General features: G+C 47.5%; 1 protein-coding gene and 1 long non-coding RNA gene across 2 annotated transcripts in view; one reads left to right on the top strand and one right to left on the bottom strand.

The window, feature by feature from the left end:
• Positions 1-19731, top strand: part of RBFOX1 (RNA binding fox-1 homolog 1) — a 2506415-nt gene that overhangs the window by 374804 nt on the left and 2111880 nt on the right. Inside the window, exon 4 of the mRNA XM_032144704.2 lies at positions 975-1034. Coding sequence (XP_032000595.2) covers positions 975-1034 — 60 coding nt within the window. The remainder of the gene's footprint in view (positions 1-974; positions 1035-19731) is intronic.
• On the bottom strand, positions 3189-18290 carry LOC116462325 (uncharacterized). Its single transcript, XR_004246329.1, has 3 exons — positions 18166-18290; positions 13265-13429; positions 3189-3683 (listed from the first exon to the last, which is right to left on the bottom strand). It is a non-coding gene; the product is annotated as an uncharacterized LOC116462325 (long non-coding RNA).

Genomic DNA, 19731 nt, shown 5'->3' with positions numbered 1-19731 from the left:
CTGTAAGACGGGGCTGAGGTTAAGACCTACTTCTTAATACCCTAGTAAGGATTCAGGGTGAAAATGCACAAGAAATGCATAGTGGCTGGGTGTGGTGGCTCATGCCTGTAATCTCAGTACTTTGGGAGGCCGAGGCAGGTGGATCACTTCAGGTCAGGAGTTCGAGACCAGCCTGGCCAACATGGTGATTCCCTGTATCTACTACACATACAAAAACTTATCCAGGTGTGGTGGCGGGCGCCTATAGCCCCAGCTACTTGGGAGATTGAGTGACAGAGGGAGACTCTGTCTCAAAAAAAAAATAATAATAATAAAATAAAGTAGTGCATAGCATTGCAGATGCTCCCTAGATGCAAACTGTTGCTGGAGTGGAAGGTGGAAGGTTAGGGACCCCCAGCGTCCTTGGGCTGGGACGAGGAGTCCACACTGAGAAACACCCGGACCAGCACTGCCTCAGGAGTGTCAGGGGAGTCAAAGATGCAATTTAGCGTTTGCTGGTAACCATATTAAAAAGTAAAAAGAAACGGATGAAATTAACTGTAATAATAAATTTCCTTTGAGATAGTCTTAATATATTTACATTTTTAAACAGCAATATATTTTATTGTTATATATTATTAAATGTCATTCTAACATGTAATCGATATAAAAATATTAATGAAATATTAATATTAATGAGGTATTTTATATTCATTTTCTTCATCGTGTCCTGAAAACCCAGTGAATATTTTATGTATACAGCCCATTTCAGTGAGACTAGCCACGGGGCTCTGTAGCAATATCGGGCTAGTGACCATTGCGCAGGGCAGTGCAGGTCTCGACCCCTGCAGGGGATGGGTGGAGAGACAGAGGGTACTGTGGCTAAACGTGGTGAGACGTTCTGGGTTATGCTAAACTGGGTTACTCCAGGTTATAATTTTTTTCCTCAACCCGGCTTCCCCAACCTTTTTATCTATTTGTTTGTTTTTTGCTAGGACTACAAGTCTGAAAATTCAACCCTCCTCCCCGGTGCCAAGAACAGTCTGCAAGACTCCGTAAGTAGAAGCGTTTTGCTGAACAGATTAGATTTTGAAACTCCTTTTGCATCCTTTTCAGCCTCTTTGGTCTCGGTCATCAGTCACCGGGAATGGTTTTTACTTGAAACTAATCTTGCTGGAGAAGTAACTGGGTTTGAGGGGAATACATTTTCCCGAGCACTTGCACGATTTCTATTAGGAAACACCTGGGCCATATTCCCAGCCTCTGGTACATGGTGTGAGAGCTGTATTCTGTCCTCTAAAAAAGAGGAGGTCCACTTGGTGGACAGATCTGGGACACAGTGGTTGGTGACAAGTCTGCAAATTGGTCCCTTTGCCCCCTGGTGTGACAGCCCCAGGTTGTGGGAGCACGTGAAAGAAGTCGAATGTCATTGGGTTGTCTTCCTGGTAAGGACAGGAATGCTTACTGAGTGCCCTGGGGTCCTGCATCATGGCATTGGGCTCGGAGTCTCTGGGGTACATAACCTGGGATGATGGCAGTGAATTCCCCTGCATCCCTCATCTGTCACCCATGGATACAGTGGCCGGGAAGTTCCCTGCACAGATACTTCTGAAATCACTCGTGCACTGCCTCTCGGCAATGCAGTCATGGTGTGGTGCATTCCCCAATTGTGAGCTGTTTGTATGTTGTTGGTGACCTTGAGATGGCACCTTCCAGTGGCAGATAGACTGTTGCTGTTTGGTATTCATCATTACGTGTTTCGTTTTATGATGGTCTTCTCTATATAGCCATCACTACTAGCTTTCCGTTAATGGCAGTGGTATGAAATTTGCTTCAGAAAAAGTTTAACATAAAGTGAGTTGACTCAAAGACAAAAATGGTATGGAAATAACAGAATGGAAATCGTATTGTAGGTATGGTGAGACACTGTGTTAGTGGTAAGTGCAAGGCTGAGAGTAAATTCTTTTATCAAAAGATGTCATGGCCAGGCCCAATGGATCACACCTCTAATCCCAGCCCTTTGGGAGGCCAAGGTAAGAGGATTGCTTGAGCTCAGGAGTTGGAGACCAGCCTGGGCAACATCTCTACAAAAAATAAATTAGGCCGGGTGCGGTGGCTCACACCTGTAATCCTAGCACTTTGGGAGGCTGAGGAGGGGTGATCAAGAGGTCAGGAGATCAAGGCCATCCTGGATAACATGGTGAAACCCTGTCTCTACTAAAAATACACACACACAAAAAAATTAGCCAGGCATGGCGGCGGGTGCCTGTAGTGCCAGCTACTCAGGAGGCTGAGGCAGGAGAATGGCATGAACCTGGGAGGCGGAGCTTGCAGTGAGCCAAGATTGCACCACTGCACTCCAGCCTGGAAGAGAGCAAGGCTCCGTCTCAAAAAAATAAAAAAATATATAAAAAAATTAGCTAAGCCTGACGGTGTGCGCCTGCAGTCTCAGACACTTGGGAGGCTGAGGTGGGAGTACTGCTTGAGCCCAGGAGGTGGAGGCTTCAGTGAGCTATGATTGTGCCACTGTACTCCAGCCTGGGCAAACAGAGTGAGAACCTGTCTCAAAAAAAAAAAAAAAAAAGTCTACTTGGCCCTGGGCCTTGTCCACGAGTGTGCTCTGTATTTGGAATGTTCCCTCCTCTTTATGCACCAAGCTATACTGACCTTTGGTGCAAACTGGAATCTCTAAGGGCCCACTGCTTGGTGCTTGTCTGTTCCCCCAAAATGACTTTCCAGGCTGGATTTTTATAATAAACCTCATTAATGGATCATCTAAAAGTAGTGTTTACCTGCGATGCCAAGAAGAAGAGGAAGAAAAGGAAAGGGATGATGAAAAATGACAACCACACACCCAACTTTCTTATCCCACTTTTCAGTTGACCAAATGTTCGATCTCTGTTGTTTTAACGTCCTCTCAATGACTCCATAAGGTGAGTGCTGTTTGTATCCTCATTGTGTGGCTTAGGAAACCAACGCTCAAAGTAATTGCCCATGGTCACACACCGTGGACTTACCCTCTGACCCAGCTGCATCAGTGGAGTACCCGGAGTCTTGCAGCTTCACATCAAGTCTGTGAAATATTCTTCCCTTCTTGGATAGATGGAAAAATGATGTACGAAGCAGGAAAGTATTGTATTGGCTGTCTCTTGCCCGTGACAGTTACACTGAACTTAGTGACTTCAAACAGCAGACTTTCATTATCTCACAGTTTCTGCATGTCAGGGATCTGGGAGTGGTTTGCTTGGTGGTCTGGCTCAGAGTCCCATGTGAGCTGGGGCTGCTGTCTTCTGAAGGCTGGAGTGGGGCTAGAGGGTCTGCGCCCAAGGTATTTACCTAACAGCTGTTGTCAGGAGGCCACAGAGCTGCTTGAGTATCCTCAGGACATGGTGGATGGTGTCTCCCAGGGTGAGAGATCTGAGAGATTAAGGGCAAAGTAGAAGCCACATGGGAGGATGGGAGTGAATTCCTGTGTATCCCTTAGATGACGTGGCCTCAGATGTCCTATGCCATCGCCTCTGCTGTGTTCGATCAGTCATACAACCGAATCCTCAGAAGATTGTGGGAGCATACCATACAAGGGCATGAGTACCTGGAGGAGGGATCATGGGGCCATCTTGGAGGTTGGCCACCACACTCTTCAAAATCTTGAAATAACTATGTCTTGCAGTTCCACGCAGGATGCTTATAATGTCACACTGAGTCTATGGAAAGAAAACAAAGATACTAAACCCATTTTGCAGATGGGGAAATGAGGCGTGAAGCAGGAAAGTGACTTACTAAAGAGACTTGATGTTGGTGGTGCAGATGCTTTTGAAGGGAAAGTAGTTGAAAAAGCTAATTGCCCACAATAGGATCAAAGGTGTCTGAGATGGCTCCATTTCCCCAGTGCTTAGAATAGTGCCTGTGCCTGCTAGATTTTCAGCTCTCTTGGGTTGGGTCAGGTATTTCCTGGCCCCCAACCTCACTCATGGAGGCTGATGTGTTCTCTCTAGTGGAAGGGCTGATGGTATCTTGCTGGTTTCTCCTCTGGAGGCTGTAGAGTCTTCTAGGTTTGCAGAGATTCATGCTGTGAGGATCCAATTGCCTTAACCTGCTCCTCCATCTCCACCCTCTGACTGTAGCTGGGCAGCTGGGCTGCTGGGCTGGGTCCTTCTGGCTGGACTCTCACAGGTCAGCCTCCTGTCTTGCCTTGGAATGTGTCATGGGTAGAAGCAGTCATTTTCACGACCTCTACTGGAGGCAGCATACGTTGGCCTGACCATCTCTGGATGGCAGATTGCCTCACATTCACATGTGTCAAAATGTAAAATGTGTTCCATCTTTGATCTAGCAATTACACTTCTGGGAATTTGCACCTTGGAGATGATTGTACAAATGTGAGATGTGTTTGTATATTTATTAAGGAAATGATTGTAGTAGCACAAATAATTTTTAAAAAGATGTGCCCTCAATATCCCTCAATAAGGGATGGTTTAAGTCAACTGTGTGTATCCATAAAGTCCATTTCCAAGCTGCTGCTAGGATTTTGTGGTGAGGATTTATGTTTATTGACTTGGAAAGATGCACATGACATATTGTTGAGTGAGAAATACAGCCTGTATTATATGATTCCAATTATGTGCAAACTGTATTCATAGATCTCCGTTTCTGAGTGCAGAGAGATGTCAGAAAGGCAGATGGAAAGTTCAACTAAATTACTGGTTTTTGCATTTTCCTTTAGACTCTTTTACTTTTTTTTCTATAGTGAGCTGTTATTTTATTTGACAGTGGTAGTAATAATATAATATTAGTAATAATGTAGTTGTAATAAATGTAATCTAGTAAGAAGCAGTAGTAGTAATAGTAGTAATAATGTAGTAATAATAATACTAATACTAGTAATAGTAATAACTATTTATGAAATTAAGCAGTGTGTTCTGGACTGTTAAGAAGGTTTTCCAGGAGAGCTGATGGTGTATTCGTTCAAGTTTTGTTCTCAGTTGTCATGGAAATGCTGTTACATTCCTCTAGAGGAGTGAAAATGGGGTTTACAAGACTAAATGTGGCCTCTAGATAGACTCTTTGGTCCTTGCCTGCTCCAGAATGCAGAATGCTCCAGGCCATGGCATCTCACCGCCCTTCCTCCTCACTGCCCTGTGGCACCAGTCAGCTCTACTTTTTCTGACCTCCACCTGTCTGCCTTGGCACTGTCTCCCAGAAAGGGCTTTCCCTGGATGCAGAAAGTATATTTTGCCAGCATTCAGAATAAAATAATCATAATAGCTAGCATATTTGGGAACTAGGAAGTACCTGGCATTGCACGCACCATTTCACAGGCATTGTATCTTTCTCTCCCCAGAGTAGTCCAAGGAGGGAAGACCTATTCAAACTCTTTGTTTACAAGTGGGAAAACTGAGGCTCAGAAGGGCATGGCTTGCACAGTCTCATAGCTAATGGGGAAGCAGTCTGACATTCAGACCCAGATTGGGCTGTTTCCCATGCTGCACTGAGCTGAGGGGAAGGCCAGCAGGTTCTGTTTGGTGACGCAGGGAGTATTTCTGGGAACCTGTGACTTAGATGCAAAGTTAATTCCAGAGTCATCAGGTGACATGAAAATTACACCTGGTCAATTACTTGTGCAAGTCCTGTTGGAGACCAATCTTTCTGCCCCTCGATACATCAAATACAGCCACACTTTCCTTGATTATTAGAAAAGATGAGGGTCTTTGCTTAGATGCCAGATGAAGTGATTGTGTTGAGGTGGCATGCTGGGTGAATGAAACATACCTGTCTTTAAGCATTGCAGTCATCTGTGATCATGTGGCCACATGATGGAGAGGTACTTGGGAATGAGACTGAGTGAGAAACTTGCAGGTACATGTTTCCTTTTGGGTTCACTCTGGAGCAAATGCATCCTGAACCCGTGGAAGTGATGCTGTCCAGCGTAAGAACCCAACTATTATTTTTTCTCTCTTTCTTGATATAGTAGAAACTATACCCTCCTATACCCAAGGCAGACATTACTAATCAGTGGTGCCATTCTCGCCTCCTATACCCAAGGCAAACATTAGTAATCAATGGTGCCATTCCCCCCTTCTATACTCAAGGCAGACATTACTAATCAATGGTGTCACTCTCCCCTTCTATACCCAAGGCAGACATTACTAATCAATGGTGTCACTCTCCCCTTCTATACCCAAGGCAGCGAGGATAGTGCAGTTAAGTGGAAGAACCCAAATTTTTACTTTGTTCTGCCTCATTCCAGAGCCATTTTTCATAACCCCTGTATTTTTCTGTAATAAGAATACAAAAAATTCATTTTTTATGCCTGCTTAAGAGACTATAAGAGACTAAGTGGCTTCAAACAACACCTGTCTACCATTTTGCAGCTTCGACTGGTCATAGGTCTGGACACAGCTGAACTGCGTTCTCTGCTTAGGTTCTCACAAAGCTGAAGGCAAGGGAGTTGGCAGGAGCTGGGGTTTCATCTGGAGCTCAGGGTCCCTTTGCAAGCTCACTGGTTATTGGAATAATTCAATTTCTTGTGGCTGTAGGATGCAGGCCCTCAGACCCTAGAGGCCGCCTGCAGTTCCCTGCCACATGGCCCTCTCCACAGGCAGTTTACAATGTGACAGTGTGCTTTTCCCAGGAGTGTCTCTCTAGTGCATGTTAGCAACATGGAGTCTCGTGTACACATGTCCCGACATAATCATGGCATGCCCATCATCTTTTCTATTGGTTAGAAGTAAGTAGTGGGTCCTGCCTACATGCTACTGATCATGGAGTCGCACTGAGGTCTGTCCATGCAGATATAGTCCCGAGATGAGTCTGGATTTCTCCTCTTCTTGGGGCCAAGTGTGCTGCTATTTCTTTCCAGCATTTTCCCTTTTTCTTGCAGAAAAGGGGCTCATGGCCCCCGCAGGAACAAGACCACATCAGTGTTTGACCCTCCAGACTTCCTTATCCCCTAGTCATCTGGACGTCTTAACTTCCTGCCCATGTCACCTCTGTAGGACGTCCCCTGCTGCAGTCTCTGCAAATGAATATTTGATGGAATGCTGCCACCTTTTGGAATTTAGCAAAAGTGATCTGTGTTGTTCAGAGGGATGGAAGTGAAGCTCCTGTTCCCTTCTCTACAGCCCGCGCACACACACCCACTCACCCGGCCTTCATTTCCGCTGAGCATTGACTCAGGTTTGACGCCAGTCTCTTCATGAGGCAGATTTGCTTGTCCTTTCTGCTGTGGTTTCTAGTTGCTGTGAGTGCTGACAGGCTTGTTCCCTGTTTTACCCTCCAAGATGCAGCAGAATGTTGAAGAAAGAGACGGGGCACATTGGACTGGATTTCATCTCTGATTCCACCACCAACTCTCCAAGGACTTTGGCTTCCATGTCTGTGAAATGAGGGTTTCTCAGGCTCTTTCTGCTTCACATCCCTGATCCCAGGTTATGATGTCTGTAACTGTGTATGGAGAATAGGTAACACCTCATTTATAGATGTCAGTCAGATGGGAGTGGAGGCTAGACCCAGTCCCAGGTCAAGGATGCCAAGGCTATGTCTGTACTCAGTAGGGAAGTGTGGTGCCATTGATGAGTAATATCTGCCTCAGGTATAGGAGGGGAGAGTGGTGCCACTGATGATTAATGATTGATGTCTGCCTTGGGTCTAGGAGGGCAGAGTGGTGCCATTGATTAGTAATGTCTGCCGTGGGTCTGGGAGGGGACAGTGGTGCCATTGATGAGTAATGTCTGCCTTGGGTCTAGGAGGGGAGAGTGGTGCCATTGATTTAATAATGTCTGCCTTGGGTATAGGAACGGAGAGTGGTACCGTTGATTAGTAATGTCTTCCTTGGTATAGGAGAGAAGAGTGGTACTCTTGACTGGTAATGTCTGCCTTGAGAACAGGAGGCGAGAGTGCCAACACAGATGCTGTCCCAACTCCAGGTGTGTCATAGAGACTTGTAGCAGCCATCATGGAACCCATAAGCTGGCCCACCTTTCCCGTTGCTTCTCTTTCTGTATATTGACAGGCATAGCTGTCCTCCCTCTTCCCTGGCATCCTTGGCATTTTCCTGTCTTACTCTCAATCTGAAGTTAACAGAGGCTGCCCGTGGCATGTCTGTAGTTGACCCACTGTCTGATCAGCTCATTTGCTGAACCATGGCTCCTGCTTTCCAGCATATTTCAGCAGCTCTCTGTGATGTGAGAGTAGAGAGCAAGGTCCTGTGATTTCATGCTTGGTGTTGGGATACTATCTGGTGGGTTCTCCAGCCTTATCTGCTTCTCTCCTCTCACCCTGTCCTTCAGTGTCCATGCCCCGTGATCCCTTACTGCAGACCTTTGCTTAGGCTATCCTTTCGGCTTGAATTCTCCCCTCAAATCTGACTATCCAAATTCCTAACCATTCATCCAGAATCATCAGAAAAGCTTTGTTCAGAGATTCTTCCTAAGTCACTGGTTGTGTTTCTTTCCAACCACAAAATGCCCTCCACCCTCATTCCTCCCTCCCTTCCTTCCTCACCTCCTCTCTCCCTCAGTTCTCCTTCTCATCTCTTCCTCATTCCACCCCAAACTCCCTAAATTATATCACAGTCACTGCTAAGAGTTGGAAGATATGCATGTGAATAAGACTCAAACCCTGCCCTCAAAGGGCTTGCAGTCTGTGAGGAGGACGCAGGATGAATAAGAAGTAGCCCATAACTGAGGCGCAATCTGATTGCTTTGTAGTGTAGGAAGAATATAAAGTTGAGTGGTGGTGCAAACAGGTAGGGAAGGCTTCACAGAGGAGGTGATACATAGAGTCTTGAAGGACAAGGGGGAGTCATAACACTGATTGCAGGAGATGGGGGGGCTCCAGGTAGAAGGAACAGAATGATCAGAAACATGGGCATGAACTTGGGTCTGTTATAGTCTGGAAGAGGGGATGTCAGGGGTTGGCGGGAGAAGCAGGCATGCCCCAGTGCTCCATAGTAGTTAAGAAGTTGAGTTTTGCTGTGATTAGTGTGTGGCCACTGAAAGGTTTTAAGCTGGTGATTGTCTGGATCTGATTTGCATTTTAGAAAGATCTCCCTGGGACCTGGCTTAGGAGGCTGGGAGGCTACAGGAAGCCTTGGTCCCTCCTGGGTATTTTTCACTGTGTCTCCTCTCTGGAGTGGGCTGGGGAGCAGAGGGGTCACCAGCTCTACGCCCAGACTCCTGGGCACGCTCTGCTTCTCACTGCTAATGTGCCTTCTACAGCATCTGCTCGGCAGAAAACCAAGTGTGCAGACGAGATAACGGCATTAGGAGCAGGAGGACAAAGCTGATACTCGGGGCAGTGAGACATGGAGGCTTAAATTCTTTCCCTTCAAAATATCACCCCTGATGTTGGCCACGTGGTTCTGATTAAAGGAAGCTGGACTTGCTGGGATGAAATGCTAAGTGGCACTCTTGACCTCGGGCACAGCCAGCGCAGGGTCTGCTGTTCCGGGGAACATCCCTGCCATTTCTCTCTGCTGCTTTCTGCCAGATAAGAGGGGAAGTCTATTTAGCGATTTCCCCTAATCTCTGAGGATGGCTGTGGCCCCTGGAGACACGGTGATGATACTGACAGGTTTCAATGCTGGCATTGAACTACGGATGGGGAGTGAAGGTCTTTTTTCCTTCCTATCTCCTGAGGGGGTGCCTAAAATACAGTAGGTGCTCAGTAAGGCTTGTTCTTGAAATGAATGAGTGAAAGTGTCAGCTCTGTTGATTTAAACTATCCCAGAAGGCTCCCTCATACTTCTCTCTGTCAACACTACCTGCCCCAATCTGAGGTCACTGCCTTTCTAATTCCACTGGGCCCATTTCTGAAATCTCTATAAATGGACCCCTGCAGTCCTTATGTATCTGCCTTCTTTCCCTCGAAAGCATCCCTAGGAGAATCACCTATGCTACTGCATGCACCACTAGCTACTCTTTTTAATGGTTGGACAGTATTTCATTGTATGATTGGACTATAATGTATCCATTCTCCCACGGATGAGCATTGGGGTTGTTTGTAGTTTGGGGCTATGTGCACTCTTGCACCTGTTGTTTGGTGGACGTAGGTACTCATTTATCTGGGGAATATACCTAGGAGTGTGTCTGTTTGGTCACAGAATGGGCACATGTTTAATTTGAGTAACTGCTGTCCAAAAGTTGGCCAAAGTGGTTGTTCCAGTGTTCATTCCCACCAGCAGTGACTATGAATCCCGCTTGGACGCTCATTCTCTGAGTGCATACCTTGTGAATTGTCATAACACCCCGGGGGCAAATGTGGTTGTTATTACCCCGACTTCACGGAGGGGCACTTTGAGTCCCAGCTGATTGGGTCAATGTCGCAAGGGTGTAGCACGGGAACCAAGGGCTCTGTTTCCATAACAGCAGCAGCCCTCTGAGCAACCATAGCATACCATGATTCTGGGAAGCTGTGGAGGTGTGGGGGTCCACACGTGGCCACATGATGGACAGGCACTATGGCAAAGTGGTTCTGTGCATGGCTGGGAACCAGGCTGCAGCCTTGAATCCCAGCCCTGCCACCTATTTGTTGTGGAAGCCTGGGCCACTGGCTTGACTTCTCTGTGCTGTAACTTTTCTCATCTGTAACACACATTTGATAAATCAAGTTGTTATGAGGATTCAATGAGTTAATATAGGTAAAGCTTTAGGAGAGGGCCCTAGAGAAGGTTTAATTATTACTATTGATTATTTCACCTCTGTCCAGTTTGAGTGCTGGAGTTGTCTGTTACAAGGCTGCAAGCCCTGTAATAGTTGTAGGGCTAACAGTCGTGAGATACACTGCTTAACTCTCCCTCCCATCCCCTATCCTCTGAAGGTAGCTGGCTTTCCTGATGAAATCCAGAATCTAATTTTGAGCCCTGACCATTGGTTTCACAAAGACTGCTGGGGTGCAGTCCGAGTGGTCCCTTCTGAAATGCATCTCTGCTCTTTCGTGCCCCTAATAAGAAATGCAGTCTGTTTGCTCAAGGTTTTACCCTTTACAGAAATGGTCAGACTCCTTTCTTCCCCCCATATCCGTTTCACAAATCCATGCCAAATATTGAAGTTTGATAACTACAAATATCACACATAGCTTTTAATCAAGAAAGACGGAAGGAAGATAAGGGAAGCAAATACATCTCTGTGAGGGAGTTCTGTATTCTCAGTAATGATTTTGCTAAGAAATAAAATTACTGGAGGGAGGCGAGAGGGCTCTGTGCTGTGTACCCAAATGGGCCGAACCACCTGAAACTACCTGGGCCCTTCTTCCAAACTCCCATGGCTTGCATTTAAGTTATGTATTCATTACCCTAATCGGTAGATGCTATCTCATTTTACAGAAAGGAGAGCTGTATTTTAAATGTGAATTTCTAATATGCCATCAATCTATCCCATTACCAGCAAAACCCATCCAGCCATCTGACGTTCTCTGTCGCTTGTCTGAGACAGGAGTGGAATGTGAATGCCTGTCACCTTCCACTCTAGGGAAAAGTCAGCCTGCTGGGGGCAGAGGAGAGGTCAGCTTCCAGGCTTTTATTCAAGGAGGCGATTTCCTTCATGTGGAGACAAAGGGCAGGATCGTCCTGGAATAGTGGCAGGTGTCAAGCATGTAGAGATGTCCACCGTGTCAGCCAAGGTTGACCCAGGGTCACTCCAGGCCAGGGCCTGGCCAAACCAAATGGGACCCTGTGAGCTGCATCCAAACCCTCATGTACCAGGCAGCCACCCGTGTCCTGGTGCCTTTCAACTTGACTGTTTTTCACAGCCCTCGTGCCCTGTGGCCTTGTGCTATCCCCCTGACCACAAATGCTTTTCCCTAAGACTTGTTAATCTCATAATTTTTTTTTTATCGGCCACCTACTTTGTGCCGAGCACTGTTCTAGGAGCTGCAGAGACGGCAGGTCGGGGTGGGGGGCAGAGGACTGTGCGGAGATGGTGGGGGTGGGGTGGAGGACAAAACCGACATCAGCATAATTTGTACTCTCACGTTTGAGTTTTTATTCAAATATTATCTTCTCTGCAACGTTTTCCTTGATGGCTGTATTTAAATCTCTAAGCCCTGCTCAGCACCCTTCTTCTTTTCCTTGCTTTGGTGCTCACACAACACTGAGTGCCGCCCTCTGACATCCAGTGTATTTTACTTACTTGCTGGCTTGCTGTACCTCCTGCCACTAGGAGGGCAGGGAGTTTTGTGAATTTCCAGTATGCCAGCAGTCTGTCCTGTTACCATCAGTCTATCCCATTACCATCAGCCTATCCCGTCACCAGTGTTTTGTTCATTCTTGTATCCCCAGCACCTATGCCTGTGCCTGCATGTAATAGACTGACAGTCACTACTTGTTGAAAGACTAGTGAACAGCTGCTGCACGCTCGCTATGTGCTAGGCCCATGTTTTATTCACATAGCCTCATGTGATTGTCAGAGTGTCTCACGGGGTTCTGTTGTCCCCGTTTAAGAGAAGAGCAAGTTGATGCCTAGTGAGGCAAGTGACCTTCCCAAGGTCACACAGCTAGGAAAGGGAACAGGAACATGGGTATAGGCAGGATGGGGGTTTACATAAAACTGCGGTCTGGGCAGGGGTATTAAAAACACCATGATGCACAAGGTTGAAAAATAAAAATTAGGCTGGGCACAGTGGCTTATGCTGTTAGTCCCAGTGTTTGGGGGGTTGAGGCAGGAGGTCGGTTGAGGCAGGAGGTCGGTTGAGGCCAGGAGTTTGAGATCAGCCTGGGAAACATAGGGATAGTTTGTCTCTACAAAATTAGAAAATTAAAAAAAAATTATTTTAAAATTAAAAATTTAATGGCATGGTGGCCATGTCTTTAGTCCCAGCCACTCTGGAGGCTGAGGTGGGAGGATCGCTTGAGCCCAGGAGATTGAGGCTGCAGTCAGCTATGATTGCACCACTGCACTCCAGCCTGGGTGACAGAGCAATACCCTGTCTCTAAAAAAATAAAAATAAAAATCAGATCCCTCTAGTCCCTGGCTGGCTGAGTATTTTAACACGCAAGTCGTAGGCTGTGGTTCTCAGACTAAAATCCAAACTCCTTGACAAAGCTTACAGAGCATCCTATGATGTGGTCTCTGTGTCTCTCTCCAGCCTGGTGTGTTTCCGTATCTCCCCAGCAGACAACTGGAGCATCATCCACATCCTTACGTGTGGCGTGCTTTCTCGCTGGCCCACGTGTGCTCTGTTGGCAATGTCTCCATCCCGAATCCACCCAGTCTCCCTGCCTACCTTCCCCTGAAACCTTGGGTTCATCTTTAAGATATTGGCTTACCGAGGGCGGGTCTTTGCTCACCTGTCTGGGTTGGTTTGGCAGTGGGTTTCATGGACCTCAGGCCCCATCTCCTTCCTTCATCAAAGTGTCGATCACTCTGTATTCTAATTTGTTCTCTCATCTCCTTTCTCATTTCTGACACATCTAGTTAGACAGCTCACTGCAACCCCAGCGTCACCTCAGTGCCTGCATGTGTAAGAGCACAGAAAGTCTAACAGAACGAATGAATGACTTGGTGGACCTGCCTCCCTGCCAGCGTTGTTGCTGCTGTGTTCCTTGGCTCGTACGCTGGCTTTCCTCTTCTTCAGTAGCCTTTTGCTTTGCACTTCTGTGTACTCAACTTCTTTCAGCTGATAAAAATGATCGATTTTATAAACTAGTATCAACAAAAACTAGTGATTCACCTATCCATCTGTTCATGCAGCCACTCTCCTATCCATCCCTCCATCTACTCTCTCATCCATCCATCCATCCACTCTCCCAACCATTGTCCCATCCATCTGTCTATCCGTCCATCCATCCATCCATCCATCCATCCATCCATCCATCCATCCATCCCCATCCATCCATCCATCCATCCATCCATCCATCCATCCATCCATCCACCCATTCATCTACTCTCCCATCACTCAGCTACTGGGTGCAGTGGCTCATATCTGTAATCCCTGCACTTTGGGAGGCCAAGGGAGGAGGATCACTTGAGGCCAGGAATTACACAAGCCTGGGCAACACAGCGAGACCCCATCTGTACAAAAAATAAAATAAAAATAGCCAGATGTAGTAGCATGCACCTGCGGTCCCAGCTACTTGGGAGGCTGGGATGGAAATATTCCTTGATCCATCTATCCATCTACTCTCCCACCCATCTACTCTCCCATCCATCCCATTCATTCATTCATTCCTTCATTAATTAATTCATCTACTCTACCATAATTCCTGCCATCCATACATCTACTCTCCCACCTACCCACCCACTCTCCCATGCATCCATTCATTCATTCTCCCTTCCACTCTCATTCATTCATTCATTCGTTCATTCATTCATTCATCTACTCTCCCATCAGTTCTCCCATCCATCCGTCTACTCTCCCAGTCACTCTCCCATTCACCCACCCATCCACTTTCCTATCTACCCATCCACCCGTCCACCACTCCATCTGTCCATCCATGCAATGTTGGGCAGCCACCATGTGCCAGGTCCTGTGAAGCTGCTAAGGTTATAGTGACAAGCCAAGACACACTAGGATCCACCCTCCCGAAGCCTACAGTTTGGTGAGACAGAGATTAAGCAGATACTCATATAAAAGGATATCTACAAATGAAGAGAAGTGCTTCACAAGGTAGATAATGGCTCTGAGAAAGATTTTTATAATGAAACCGGGCATACATGATGGATATGTCTGGGGTTTTCCCAGGAGGAGGCTCATGAACTGAGCTCTCAAGGCCACAGGGCAAGGTCAGGAGAGAGTAGAGCATTCTAGACAGAGGAAATAGCATGTGCAAAGGCCCTGTGGCCAGAGGAGTTTTACAAACTGCTAAAAGATAGCCAGAGTAGCTGGAGTTCAGGGAAGAGGAGCATTCCAATGAAGCCAGGCCATGGTGAGGATGCTGGTCTTTAACCCTAAGTATTGAAGACCTCAGTGCCACCATGAGGCAGAAGACCAGATAGGCACTCATCATTTGGGGTTCTTTTTCCTAACGAGGTCTCCTAAATTGATCCAGGCTCATGTCCCACGAAACATGGATCTGGCCCCTTCCTGGCACGTAGAAAGGACTCAACCCATAGTGGCTGACCAGCAAGGTAGAATGGAGTCCATTTTACAGATGACAAGACCGAAGTTCAAGGGTCCATGAGAATGGGACTAAGGCTAGGGGAGGGCCCTGATGGGTTTTCAAGGAGGTGATTGGATTTGCATTTTGTGAAGATTCCTCAGGTTTCTTTGAGGGGCCTCAGTTGGAGCAGGGGACAGAAACACAGGGGTACCAAGATGGGAAACAGTTGTTGGCATGGCCAAAGCTTCCTTCAGGCTTCAGAAGAACCTCCCCACACCCAACATCTGGGTGGACATCCTTCAAGGCTCAGAACACACATATGCCTGCAGTATCTCTGCCTTTGCACAGTTGAGGGTGGGTTCCCCAATATAAGACTTCCAGGTTCTTGGCAGAGGGAGGGTGAATAGACATATTTCTGTACATGGGTGCAACGTTATCCTCACCTGCATCCCATATATGTAGGGATCTTCCACTTGCTTTCATATCTGCTGATGGCACAGGGTTGCAGCCCTGATTATGGCCCCCAGAGGCTGAGATTTGTGGTCTAAAACTGAGGGGAGAGTGGAATGAGAGAGTCATACTCTAAGTGAAATTTTCCTTTCTCGTTATCTGTGAGCTGATAAAGATGCCAGCATGTCAGGTTCATTTGATGGACAAATTCAGACCATCATTTCATGGGAGGAGGCAGTCCAGTACCAGGACCATATTGGGGTCGTGTTTGTGGGGCCAGGTTCCATCACTGAGTGGAAAGATCACAAAAGCACTTGATGCCTGAGGGCTTCTTTGCACATCTCCAAGTTCAAGTTTCTGTCATCCTTATTTAACTCCCCAAATCAAGGTAGATGGTTTTTTTTTTTCTTCCCCAGCCAGCATCTGAAGACTGTATTCTATGGATGAGCATAGAAGTCCCTCTTTCTTCTCTGACTCCGTCATCTCCCATTCTCCTCTTGCAAAATTTCCTTGGACTTTTTTTTAATCCTGATGCTGCCTTTCAGGGTTCCAGCTCTTTGACCGAGGTCAGTTCCCTTCACTTCTGTCAGTGGGGCTGTGGAGGGAGTGTCAAATTCTGTAGGAACACTGAGAAAGAAGCCCAGCCTTTTTCTTGCTAGGAACAGTCACCTTCTTATAGGAACGATACACACCTGGTCTCATTTCTGCTTAGACTTCCTCTTTGTTGGGAAGTGGGGATCAGGTGGTTGGGGGATCATGTCCTGTGACGTACAGTCTGAGCCTGGCATTTTTTTTCCCTCAACAACTGGGACTGTAGACATTTTTAAACTAGAAGAAAAAAGCAAATTTGCACGTGGACTAAACAAACTTCATCTCCCCCTAGGTCTCCCCTGGGGACTATGCAGGAGGGCTCTGGGCTGGTGGGGAGAATCTTCAATGCAACTTTCATCTCTGATTTTCCTCCCCGAGTCCATGGGGATTTCATAAACATTATGTTGCTCACTTTCAGTTCAATGGCACAGAGTCGTTCCAGTGTGTTCTAATTACTCAGACATAAATGATTTCTGGTGCACTTTAAATGATTTCGGATGCACTTTTGTCTATCAGGCTCCTGATTTATCACTCCCTGGGACTTTGATGTTGTGCTTCATTGATTTCTTTTAAAGCTCTTCAGAGGTATATTTATTATAGACGATACATCTCCCTGTTCATTTGCTCCATAATTCTGAAACACTTTCATTTTCCAGTTGTCAACATTCCACCCCTACCCCCTGTACATATCTTGTACCAGCAGGAAGAAGACATATTTATTGAATGCAAGTCTATATGCGAGATGCTGTGGGTGAGTGAAGGTGCACAAATTAAAAACAAAAACATCCAACATCCATTCCTGTCCAAGATAATATGCTTATCATTTAGACAAAGGGACAATGCACACCCATTGACTTATGTGACACGACAGAGGAGGAAGAGCGCAGGGAGGCTGGGGGTTTGGTCCATGAGATGTGAGGGGTACTTAGAAGAGTGATGAGAGATGGATGGGGTCAGGGCTTTGTACCCAGATTTCCGTGATGATGGGCAACAGAAAGTGTCTACCATTCGGCTCAATTTTGTTCGTTTTTGAGATGGGATCTCACTCTGTTGCCCAGGCTTGGCGTGCAGTGGTGCCGTCATAGCTCACTGCAGCCCTGAACTCCTGGGGTTAAGTGATATTTCCATCCCAGCCTCCCAAGTAGCTAGAACTACAGGTGTATGCTCCCACATCTGGCTTTATTTTTGTACAGTTGGAGTCTCACTATGTTGCCCAGGCTTGTCTCTAATTCCTGGCCTCAGTTGATCCTCCTGCCTCGGCCTCCCAAAGCACTGGGATTACAGAAAGGAGCCACCGCACCCAGCAGCTGAGTTTTTGTGACAAGCTAAGAGGCAAAGCGGCCAGTTTTTGATGTGTGCTTGATAGACCCTAGAACTGTGAAGAGTGAGTGGTGTATACTGCTCAAGTCTACTTGCTCTGAAGACAGCTATGTTTATCTGAACAGGCACCTTCTGAGCCTTTATTTAGCTTGTCCCCATAGACATGAGGACAGGAGGGACATTGGAGTGGTATTTTGACAAGGCAGCTGGCTGCCAATCTGAAGATGTGGTGGGAGTCCCAGCTCGGTCCCGTTCCCATAGGTCCTTGAACCTCAGTCTTGTCATCTGTAAAATGGAGGCCATCCTATCTTGCTGGTCAGCCAGCCACTGTGGATCGAGCCCTTTCTATGTGTCAAGAAGGGGGCAGATCCACATTTTGTGGGACCTGAGCCTGGATCAACTTGGGGGACCCCGTTAGGAAAAAGGACCCCAGATGATGAGTGCCTATCTGGGTTTCTGCCCCATGATGGGAGCCCACCAGGGTTAGCAATGGGGTCTTCAATGCTTTTTAAGCTGTGGACTTCTTTTTCTCCCCAATTATTTGTGGCATGGCTGTTCAGTGCTTAAAACAGGTCACCATGGAGCTTCTGTTAATGGGAACGCTTCTTTCCCCCCTGAAGTCGGGCTGAGAGGCGTCTCCAGGAAGCACGGCTTGAACCTGAACCCTCTGTTGTGGTCAAGTTCACATCTGAAGCCAGAGCTCTTCCCCATTCCCCTCCCTGCCCCGGGGTCTCTCTGGGAGCACCTGTAAGCGAAGCTCTGCCCTGCAAGGGACGGTGTGGACCTACTTCCCGGGCAGACCGTGGTGACAGTTCTTGCTCCCTCAGGCTGCCCTGTCATCCCCTGGGCTGGCTTCAGGGTCCATCTGTGAAGGGACCTTCGGCTTCCTGGAACCCCAGCCCCAGCCTCTGCCTCCCGCGGCTGGAAACCTGGGAAGGAAGATAAGGCGCACACGCCACCTAGTGGCCGCTTCCTGGAGCTGTCACTCCCGACACCGCCCCTGGGAGGGAGCTCATCTCTGGGCCTAGCTTGTCTGCGGTGCTGGCCAGCGAGGTCCAGGCGCTGCTCCTGAGAGCCTTGGCTCAGAGGAGCATCTGGCTTGTTAGAGCAGGAGGTTCTTGTGTCACAGTGCCCTTGATTTTCCCACTGAGCTGCTGCCACCGTGAATACGAGCTCTTGGAGAAGTCGCTGTCTGCCCTCTTCCCTTTCCTCCCCCTCCTCCTGCTCTTCCCTCTCCCTCCTCCTCCTCACCCCTCCTCCTCTGCTTCCTCCCCCTCATCCTCCCCTTTATCTTCCTCCCCCCCATTATTGTCCTCCCCCCCCTTTGTGTCCCTCTCCTCCTCCTGTTCCTTCTCCCTCTCCTGTCCCCCCTTCTCCGCTATTTCCCTCCTCTTTCTCCTCCTCTCTTCCCCCTCCTCCATCCTGTTCTCCCTCTCTCTTCTCCTCCTTTGCTCCTCATCCTCCCTTCCCCACCCCTCCCCTTCCTCCTTTCTCTCCTGCCTCTTTTTCCATCCCCTCACCTTGGCTCAGCCAGCTTTCTTTTAATTATAATAGATACTTATTGGTGGTACCCTTATTTGTTCCAGGTGAAACTGCCCAGAGGGCAGTTCCTGAGTTAGAGACTAGATCATGAGTCCCAGCTGCGGTTGCTGAGGGGTTGAAATTTCCCTCAGATCTAGCCATCCATTGCCTCCCTCCCTCCCTCCTTGCCTCCCTCATTCATGAATGAATGCACGCACAGATTTAACAAATGCATTTTGAGGCTCTGTGCCGACATCACCTCACTTCCGACTTTGACCCCAGAATCTTTAGGACATGCCATTCCTCTCACTTCCCTGCCTGGAAAGCTCCCATTCTCTTTCAAGACTCAGGTTCAATGCTGCCCTGCGGACTAGCCTGTGAGCACTTACTCCTGCTACCCATGGTCCTGAGGTCTTCGCGAGTTTTCTGGCTCAGTCTTCTCTGGTTCCTATCCCCGGTGCTCAGCAGTCAAAGCCAGCCTTGCACTGAGTCAAAAACCCCAGAAGCTGTTTCTGTCTGCCTGGGACTCTGTGTTCTCCAGTAGTCAGGCTTGTTCCCCTCCTTTAAGGGTGTCCTATACACAGTAGCGTCCATTGAAGTCCAGAAACATGAGCAGCAGCAGTGTGGAAAGACAGGTGCATATGTCTTCTGCATTCCTTGGGTTTTAGCAATCTTACTGTAATCAAGCTGTCTTTATCCTCAAGGATTTAGTGAAAATGAGCTGTTTCTGAGGACTATACCCTGGAAACCTAGTGGTTTTTTTTCTGTCTTGTCTTTATTTCTCTCTCTCCGTACTCCTAAGCTAATGCCGTGAATGGGAAAAGCAAGGTTTG

Source organism: Hylobates moloch, unplaced genomic scaffold, assembly GCF_009828535.3.
Source record: "Hylobates moloch isolate HMO894 unplaced genomic scaffold, HMol_V3 SCAFFOLD_23, whole genome shotgun sequence".
NCBI lineage: Eukaryota > Metazoa > Chordata > Mammalia > Primates > Hylobatidae > Hylobates > Hylobates moloch.
Note: the sequence above shows the minus strand (reverse complement) of the source record. Positions and strands in the feature narration are given on the sequence as shown.